Source organism: Myotis davidii, unplaced genomic scaffold (genome assembly GCF_000327345.1).
Source record: "Myotis davidii unplaced genomic scaffold, ASM32734v1 scaffold110, whole genome shotgun sequence".
Lineage (NCBI taxonomy): Eukaryota > Metazoa > Chordata > Mammalia > Chiroptera > Vespertilionidae > Myotis > Myotis davidii.
In genome coordinates, this window is record NW_006283436.1 from 2302190 (window position 1) to 2312417 (window position 10228).

Consider the following 10228-nt stretch of genomic DNA (forward strand, 5'->3'; position numbering starts at 1 on the left):
GAAATGGTAAAGGGAGTCAGCTGTGGTAACGGATGGAGACATTTGGTGTGGTGAGCACAGTACAGATGTCAAATTATGTTGCATGCCTGAAACTTAAATAATGCTATAAAACAATCTTACCTCAATTAAAAAAAAAAACTTAAAAAGTAAAGCACATTACCCTCCATGTTTTACCCAATCAGTCAAAGGCCTTAAGGACAAAAATGGGAGTTTCTTAGAGAAGAAATTTTGCCCTGAGACTACAGCATCAATTTCTGCCTGAGTGTCCAGGCTGCTGGCCTGCCCTATGGCTTTCAGACTTGCCAGTTCCCACAATCATGTGAGCCCAGTTCTTTAGATTAGTAAATAAATGCAAGAAATGTAAGGTATACCTTATATATCATAGGGTATATGATATGTATATGCTATCTATCTATCTATCATCTATCTATCCAGCCACCCATCGTCTCTCTCTATATCTGTCCTGTTGGTTCTGTTTCTCTTGAGAACCCTGACTGATAGAGAAGGCTGCTTCCCCACCCTCTCCCACCCCACAGTGGGAGGCTCTCAGTCTCTCTCATACATACACCATTCACAGTGCAGAATCACACATTACGGATTTATCCTGTGCATTGCAGGTGTGGGCTTGTCTAGAGCTCCTTGTTGAAATGCCAGCACTGTCCTGAACACCTGGAGAGGGAAGGAGAATGCTGAGAACAAGAGGACAGGAAAGTACCAAGAACAAACATCTTCCTGGCTCTTCCAGGACAAGATAATTAGAAGAAGCTCCAGTGATACATAGTATATTGTTTAGGACTAACTATGGCCAGAAAGTACGAGTATAGGCAGTTTTTGAGGAATTAGGTGGAGATGGGATAGATCAGGACGCAGAGGGATGCGAATCAAGTGGTTCTAGGACTTCCCTTCCTCTGCAGGGTTGATTCAGGTGCCCAGCTATGAGGATGCCTGTAGAGGGCCGTCATGTGGGGGCCTTAACCTCGCTGGTGGAAGTGGACACGATCAGCAGTCTAGAAGCCTGGCCATATGCTTCTGAACATGTAAACCACACATTCAGTGAGAGGGGGACCCGCAGGTGCTGGGGAGGAAACAGCAATGCTGCCCAAGGGCAGGCCGGCAAGGCCCCCCCCCACCCGTTCCTCAGTGATCACGTCCGCAGAGTCCTTTTCTGGCTTCACTGTCTCCGTATGGGGGTCTGGGTGGAAGATGTTCTGTGACCTCTGCCCTCTCTGCTGTGCTTGGCCTTCCTTCTCCAAAGGGTAACGCTCATTAGCTTTGAGGTCTTTTAAAAACGGGGTCCTAGTTCCCTCCCTACCGAAAGAAGATATTTGGGGCAAACCTAGATTATCTATTATTTAAGTGGTATTTCTGACACATGTTGAAACAAAGATAATGACAAAACAGATCTCCGATAATTACACCTTTAAGAATTGGCTCATTTGTGCTAAGTCTTGCTGTTAGGTTAAAAACCTAAGATTAATTAAGGTTCTTTTCCTGAGTGGCCTTTGGTTAGGTGTTTACTCAGTGTCTGCTGTGGTTGAACTGTGGAGCAGGCATTTATTTGTGCATCTTGGTGCCTCTGGTTGAAAACCTGAGGGTCTTTGGAACTGAATACCTAAGAAACTTTTGTGCTCCTTTGTGAGCGATCAGGTCACGTTGAATTAATCAAACGTCACAGTGAGACTGACCCATTGACGCATGAAGGGTATTAAATTTCCTCCCTCTTTCCATGCAGGGTCTCTTTGGGTGGCTGTGTCCCGAGACTAAAGTCTGTCACTGCTCCCACTGGGCAGCCTGCTTCTCTTAGCTCCCTGCCGCCGGGCCCCCTCAGCCTATGGGTAGTAATGGCTCCCCGTAAATAATGTGGGGTATGCATCATCTCATTATTTCCCAACACTCTCCCATACCTTTGTTAAACTCTTCCCAAATCATGCAATAGTAGTGGGCCATCAATTCTTACCAGGACCTTGACTACTGTAGGAGTGGGAGGAAAATAACTTAAAGGAACTTTGAAAATGAAGACCAGTGACACCAGGGATAGCCCTGCTGGGTCTGCTCACAGACATGCCCTTCGGCTGGACCTGTCTGAGTGTAGCTGCGAGGCTCTCCTCCTTTCGTTCTAGTGTCATTAGAAATCCTCAAGAGACTCTGGGATTTAAAAAGTGAGATTAGTAGCCTCACAGCGCACCCTTCAATGCCCACAAGCATTTTCAGCCACAGGTTACTTTCCACAGGTTACTTTTCACCTCGCTGCCGGCACCGTGGATAATGGCTAATGGATGCTGCAGGCGTGTGTGCTGTGTCTGAGGAACATCCATGGCACCGCCTGGGGGTGTTAGAGGGCGGGTGAGAGTGTGGCCGGGCACAGGCTTAATAGTACTACAACTGCTGTTGTTTTAAAAATCAGTTGAATCATGACTGGGGACCACAGCCTCAAGCTACAGTGAATGCGAGAGAGAATTACACTAATTCTTAAGTGGAGTCTTTCATTGAAATTGCTTAACTCCTCTTTTGACAGTTGGGTTATTTAGTTGTCGCTTTAGGAATTAATCTTTGGGATGACATCGGTAGCGCTGGTGAGCACTGCTAAATTTTCTTCATGGAAATAGAAATCCTGTCCAAAATGTCATTTGATGACAACAGTAATTAACCTGAATCACATCAGCTTGTGCTAACAAGTATGACAGTACAAGAACTAGTGGGAGATTAAAATGAAAAAGGCAATAGCAAATAAAACAGGATATCACATACTTTGAAATGAAGTTTTTACCTCCTTAAAAAGTAATTGCATGGACAATTTACCTTTTGATTAGACATGTCTGCTTATGTGTTCATTTATTTTTTATTTATTTTTTTACTGGAGGCCTGATGCATGACATTTGTGCAAGGGTAGGCCTTCCTTCCCCTCGCTGCCGGCACCGGCTTCCCTCTGGCACCCAGGACCCAGCTTCCCTTGCAGAGGGAGACCCTGCCCACCCACTGCAGCCTGCTGGTTGGTGGCCTGGGCCTCCATCTGCGGGCAATCATGGGGCAACGGCCGGCCCCTGCCCAATTGCATCGCACCCGCCTTGGCTGGCCTGGTGCCAGTGGGTGTCATGGCATGTTCCCGGATAGTTGTCCAGATGGTCGTTCCGCTGTTCAGCCGTTCAGTCGATTTGCATATTACGCTTTTATTATATAGGATTGATTTCAAGAGGAAGAGAGAGAGGGAGAGAAATATCAATGATGAGAGAGAATTACCGGTCAGCTGCCTCCTACATACCCCTTACTGGGGACGGAGCCAGCAACCTGGGCATGTGCCCTGACTGGGATGCCAACCATGATCTCCTGGTTTATGGGTCAACACTCAACCACTGAGCCACACCGGCCAGCCTTATGTTTTCATTCTACATGTAGCTAGTTGTCTGTCTGTTTGTTTGTTTGTGTATTCTTTAGTTTAGGCTACATCTGCCATTGCCTTTGCTCTCCCCAGTTGCTCCCTTGAGTTATTGCCCAAACATCCACTATGGCTTCCCTCCACGCCGACCCCAGCCATATGTCCTAGGAGGTCTCTAGAGTAGAAATGGCAAATTGGTGGCTTTTAGATATGTTTGTTAGTCTCACACATTATTTTGAAAAATAGTTACAAACTGAGAGACACAAATAAAAATTTCAATTTCTGACTTTTGAAAAATGGGATGACCTGGGAATAGTGGCCCTCCATTCCTCTGTGGCAAAAACTGGCTGTGATGGGGGCATGTGCCCTGCAGGGAGCCGTGGTTTCACCTGGCCAGCCGTGCTCGCTTAGTGACCCGCCTGGCCAGGGAGGTGTGTGTGACATGTGTTCAGCACATCAGGGGCGACTCCAGGTAGTGTGAGGAAGAGAAACAGTGAGTGTTATTTCGGTCTGTATATTATTGGTAAGAGAAAGTGCAGGCTCTAAGAGGCGAGAGGCCTGGTCTCATTTGTCTTGGTATGTGCCATGTTTCATACATGTTAACTGAATTGGAAGGAAGCTCTACTTAGGAAGAGGAATCTGGCAGTGGTATGAAGGTGTTTAAAGGAGAATAGTGACTATTTGAAAAAGGCTTTAACCATAAGTCAGGGCTGAGAACACAGATCAAGATGGAGACAGGGACTAGAGAAAGGTGACCCCGAGAGACAATTCCATAAAAATCCATTGGGTTCAGAGACTGACAGGAGGTAATGAGGAAAAGGAAAAGGTGCGTTTGGAGCCTGAGGAGTAAGCAGTGCCATTAATACAGCCAGGTGAGAGGGTGGTAGGTGAAAGCTGCAGGTCCCTCCTGCTCCCCAGGCCCAGTCTTTTGCCGTGAAAGGGATATATGACTGAGCTGGTGCTGATGGCTGTGCTTAGCTTTCCCCTTATGTCTCTAACCCAGGGCCAAGACCATCAAAAACACAGTCTCTGTGAACCTGGAGCTGACCGCTGAGGAGTGGAAGAAGAAATATGAGAAGGAGAAAGAGAAAAACAAGACTTTAAAGAATGTTATCCAGCATCTGGAGGTGGAGCTAAACAGGTGGAGAAACGGTGAGGCGTGGAGCGGAGGAGCGAGGCACAGTGTGTGCTGCTTTCTCCACGGCCGTTGGCATCCGGGGCACTTGGGAGAGAGCGATGATGCGGGGAGTGGGGGTTGTCCTGTCTTACAGCAACCTGCGTGACCGGCAGATGTTTTCTTGTTCCCAGCAGAGCTCCCCAGCCCACCCTGTCACTTGGCTGATGTGCGTTCTTAGGGTGGGCAAGTGACTGTTTGCAAGGTTGCCTTAATCCGTTTCCAATGAGATGCCCCTCTGTCTGTTACTGTAATTCACCCTCTGGAAGCCTGGTCTGAGGGTCAGAGGGCAGCGCCTGAGACTTTGTGGCTCAGATCGCTTTCATTAATGACAACTGTCGTTCTCGCCTATGCCAGTTCTATAATTGATTTGAGGTTAAAGTCGCCTCTGGTAAATATTTGCTTTTTTTCTTTGTCCTTTTCCCCCGTTTCATTTTCATGCTCTGCCTCTTCAGAGCCACAAATAGAAGGCTCCTGAGAGCTTGGCGCAAAAATGGAGTCTTAAAGGCTCGTTTCGTGACTCGTTTTTCTTTTTCCTCAAAACATTCTCTTTGGTTCGTTCTGCTGGAAGAAAATATCTCAGGCAGCTGACGTGCAGTGGGTGGGTGGGTTGTGGGTGAGGCGTTGAAGAGGGGTTTTCAGATCTAATTGCAGACAGATTATTTCCACTGAAATTTTAGCATCGTGATGGAAGTTCAAAGGTAGAAGTTTATTATTTTGTTTAACTGCAATAAGGCAGGTTGGTGTGTCGGGGGGTAGTGGATAGTTGGATTTTTGCTGCTGTGTTCCATGTGTGTTCGGTGCTGCGGCAGACCTCAGTGTGGGTGACTCAGAGCGGGGGCTGTGGTGCAGGTTCTCGAGGTGACCTGTCTGTTTGCCACTGCAAAGTCAGCGGCAGATCGTCTTGCGATTATAGCCAGTGCTTTTTGCTAGGGAGGGTGGGGTGTCACTGAGCCTCTGTTCAATTGAAAAGCAAAGCAGGATTCAAGAGCCATTCAAGAAATGACCCAGTAGCCTAAATAACATGATTCTTTTCTTTTGGGGAGATTTCCTAGCTGCACATGTGTTTTGAAAGCTGCTAGAATAATTGAATAATTCAGTACCTGGGCTGGTGGGTGCTTCCTTGTGATTTGGCAGGAGCAGGAGACGGGGAGGGATGGTTGGCAGAGCAGGGAGCGGCCACATTCAGTTTGGTTCTATTTCTGGGATGCTCTTGGGTCAGTTCTCTGCTGGGCGACTGGGACTCATCAAGCCTTTGGTACAGGGAGGGGGACTGGCCTCGGAAATACTGTGGAGCGGGCAACTAACCTTTTTCTGTTCTTTCCTGTCCCTTGCCAAGCTCTCACCTTTCAGTTTCCCACCCCTCAGTCAGCCTGTCCTCTGGGTCTGCCCACTGCCCTGCTTACCTGACCCGCCTCATGCCTTGCCCGCTCTCCCCCTGCTCTTGGACTTTGCATGTGGCATCAGTTTAACAGTTTGTTCCACTACCTTGTGGGTCCACTCAGAAATTTACTGTTGTCCATGCTCTGTAGGGTGAGATCCTAGATATGCCCCTAAGTTCCATAATTTGGGGAAATGAATGTATGACTGATTTCTGGCACATAGTGGACTTTTATAAATGTATGTCAAGTAAACATAGTGCAGTGCTGGAGATTAAAGTTGAGTAGTCAGACTCGGTCTCTGCCTTCACCTACCTGCTTATAGTCTGAAGGGGGAGGTAGATTCCAGCCAGAATCAGTAAGCGTGTGGTGGTTGATAGTCCATGCCAAAAGGGAAAGTCTAAGGTGCTAAAAGTTATCACAACAAGAGGCCCTAACCTTGACCGAGAAGTCAGTGAAGGTGTCCCCCAATAAGCGACATAGGGAATCAGATCCAAGAGAGACAGAGCAGTAAGCCAGGTGCAAAGAGGTGCAAGGTGGAAGTTGGGGTGAAAGTGGAGGCAGCCACGGTTACAGTGTCCCTGAGGGGTGGGGCAGGAAGGCCAGTGTGGAGAGCTAAGGTGGGAGCACTGGCTTGAGGTGGGCAGGAGGGGTAGGCAGGCCTGTCCTGTGCAGGGCGGGCAGCTCTTGTTCAGGATGTTGGTCATTATTTTGGAAGCAGCGAGAAGCCATTGAAGGATATTAAGCTGCAGATTATAGGGTGAGATTAGCCTTTTGAAGATCCATTGATTGTGTTGGAGAATGGACTGGAGAAGGTGGGAAGAGGGTCTGGAACCAGGGTGGTCATCCAGGAGGGAGATTTCAATAGCTGAATGGAGAGACAGGGCATTGGAAAGAGAGGTATTTTGGAGGTGAAATCACACAGCTAGGCGAAGAGTGGGGCTGTGTAAAGAGCATGCCAAGTCTCTGGCTTGCTGAGTTTGGTGGAGGGCAGAACCATGCACTGAGACAGGAAGCACCAGAGAACCAGGCTCTAGACCAGGGAGAGGAGTAGGGGACCGCGGGTGCCTGTGGAACATGCCAGGTTAAAATATCAAGTGAGAAGTAAGGTCTGAGAGGAGCTGCCTGAACTAGAGGGAGAAATTGGAGTGTCAACCATCCCTAGGAAGTAACTGAAGGTCCCCTGTGGACTAGGGAGAGAGGAGAGGGAAGAAGAGCAGCGGGAGGACTCCTGCCTCCTGTTACCATGGAATCCCTGAGTGGCTGTGCTGGGGGAAGGGAGCTCTGCAGAGCTCTCTTGTCCGTCAGAGCTCACACAGCATTTTAACAGCGATTTTTCTGAAAGCAAAAGTTCTTGAATGTAGACAACCAGCTCCAATAATATAACTTTCAGGCTGGTGGAGTAGTCCCTTGTCCAGCTGCGAGGGAAGGGCTATCTCAAGGATTAACCACATCACACATGCAGCAAACCCCCAGGCTTGTTGTTACAGTCCTAGGCTGGGGTGTAATCCTCAGGTGGCCCTTGTGGTTTAGACAGGTTGAAAGACTCGCCCGAGGTGACTCTGTCCCTGGGAGAGCTGGGATCCGAGCAGAGGAGCTTGACTCCTAAGTTCATCCTCTTCCCACTGTGGTGCAGCCGGCACTCTCCTCGAGGTTCGTGTTTGAGCAGCTGGATGGACCACGCCAGAGAGGAAGGGACTCCACGGTGTCCTGGGCACAGGCTCTAATGCCTTCTCACCCTGAGGGCATGGCTGGTTTGTGTCAACTAGGGAACTGGGATTTTGAAAGTGGAGTGCTTTCCACTAAAACCAAAGTGATACGATAGTTCCAACATCCTTTTGAAATTTAACACACTCGTTGGTTCTAAATTTGTGGGAGCAGCCACCAGGCTCACCTCATCGATTCCTGATACTGACATTACGCATTATGGTCTGAACAAGTTACGACCATTGTCAGTAGCACTCGCCCTTCCCCAGAGAGGAGATTTCTTTCCTTGCGTGGTGTGTTTATAATTTAAAAGTTTGGCTGCCCTGCTGTCCTCCAGCTGTAGGAAAGCGAGAGAGATGGAGTGTAGCAGAAAAGAAGGTGTGTGTGTGTGTGTGTTTTCTGTGGAGGGAGGTAGGAACACAAAGGAGCAGGAAAGGTAAAATACTCTGATGCCCCAACAGCAAACCGGGTCCAGGCAGATAATGGAAATAAGTGAAGGGAGGAAATAAGTTAGCAGTAATGGCACTGTGCTGTGCAAAGTCACTCAGGTTGAGAAATACTATCCTGTTACTGCCTTTAGGCTGTCCCTTCCACCCCCATTCTTTACCCCCTTCAACCCCTCATAGCTGAATGGGCCACTTCAGAATGCAAGCCTGGCAGTCAGCTGCTCCTCTGGGCAGAGGAGAACATGGATTCTCCGAATATGGCCTGTAATTGCAAATGTATATACGAGTCATTTCTGCCATTGCCATCAAGGCAGATGGTTCAGGGCATGTGCTTAGTGGCTTAAGGAGAGGCCACACCTTGTTTTTATAAAGAAGGAAGGGGCAAAGCCACCCACTCTCCTGGTGTCATTCCCCACTGTGCCAGTGAGGGCCCTGGGGTTGCAAGCCACAGGAATTGACCCTGGTGGGTTACACAGAAAGACAGCGCATTAGAAGGCTCTGGGTGACCCTAGAACCAACAACAGCTGAGGGACCAGCCTCACACAGTGAAGCTGGGGCTGCTGCTGAGACACAGGCAACGGGGGAAAATCGACAGGTTCATAAAGGGGTGCATGCGGTGAATCCCCGGGAATGTCATCTCCTCCGTGCATTCTGTATTCAGACCCAGGGGCCCAGGAGAGAAGGAGCTAGAGCGCGTGGTGCTGTGCTTGCCTGGGGAAGGCAGGACACAGTCTGATGCGCTGTCTGACCCAGGCCGCCCGCCTTGGAGGGGCTCATTCCTCATGAGGAAGTTGAGGCCCTGTTATGAGAATGGGGCTGAAAAACAACGCACATCCACCACTGACTGCTAGTGACATCTTGTGGGCTGAAACCTAGTGACAGTCTTCCTTCGCATCTGGAGGCTTTGGTGGCAGCTTCAGCCGCATGGAAATTTGTTCAGCTACTTGCTTAAGGACAGATAGATAACGTGGGCAGCTATCAGAAATAAGATTTTGTTGTTCATTGATCATATGTATGGGAAGGACTCGAACAATCCTAGAAATGGGGATAGATTTAGGTAGTTGGGTTCAGAGTGAATTTCGGCTCCCACTTCCCCAACCCATCAGGAAGACCACATAGGATGGGGAGGGGGGTGTTGAAGGACTGGGCGTGTGATGCTCAGAAGGGTTGGGTGGGTCTATAGCTCTCTCATTGAGAGAACTGCCAGGTTAGTTTTCACACAGGCCCTCTCCTCAGGTACGACTTTGAATCTTGCCTTTTGAAAAATGATAACTTAGGGGCTTATGCCAGAAAAGGAGGCCCTGAAATCCAGGTGTCACAGGGCCGGGAAAGGACCTGACAAGGTGGCATAACTGCAGCATCTCTTGAATAAAATATAACATTAAACAACAGAGCAGATGTAGACTTCCCCGTCTGCTGACGTCATGCAAAAATCATGTCATCACAGGCTGAGAAGGCATGGAAAAATTGGCCGTCTCCTGAGCAGATTCCTCCAGGTTTAAAACCGGCCAGGCCAGCCGGCTTGGTTCCCTAACGAGCTAAGTCTGTAACCTTGGGTCTGACTGGGGCTTTGGGAAACTGTGCGGCCCCCATGGTTGGCACACATTTAGCATTAACTACGAGGAAGGTGCGGGTCCCCTGCCTGGGTTCCTGTTTACTACAGTGGATGCTCAGAAGTTAGCATTTCACTCGAGAGGTCTGCTTTGTTAGGCACAAGAGCTTGTAGGCACACTGTTAGGCAGTGTTTGCTTGTGCCTCTTGCTTCTTTTGGGCACAAGCAAACACTGACAGAAACCCTGACCACCAGGAGAATGGTGCGGCCAATCAGGAGTCAGGACTGTAAAGAGGGTGCAGAGTCCTGGGTGACCAGCTTATTAGAAAATTTCTCTAGAAGGGATTAGAGACTGTCTTAAGCTGCTTATAATATTTTTAGGAACTAGGGTAAAAGATGGATGCTATTTGTGTGCAAAATAATCCCATAAAGGAATGATTTTTTTAAAAACCTCACATTTATATAATGGTATCTCGTGGCTAGCTGCTCTTACCTGTCTGGCAACTTAAAGATTTCCTTTCCTTTCTATATCAAAGTTTCTTTGATATAAAAATGTCCTACCACTAGGTCTGCCACTGGCCCTGTTGGTCTTAACCC

The 10228-nt window shown here is 48.5% G+C and overlaps 1 protein-coding gene across 1 annotated transcript in view; it reads left to right on the forward strand.

Annotated features, from left to right (window-relative positions):
- The window catches only part of KIF5C (kinesin family member 5C), a 120738-nt gene that overhangs the window by 48589 nt on the left and 61921 nt on the right, over positions 1 to 10228 (forward strand). Inside the window, exon 11 of the mRNA XM_006753601.2 lies at positions 4377 to 4525. Within this exon, the coding sequence (XP_006753664.1) occupies positions 4377 to 4525 (149 nt within the window). The remainder of the gene's footprint in view (positions 1 to 4376; positions 4526 to 10228) is intronic.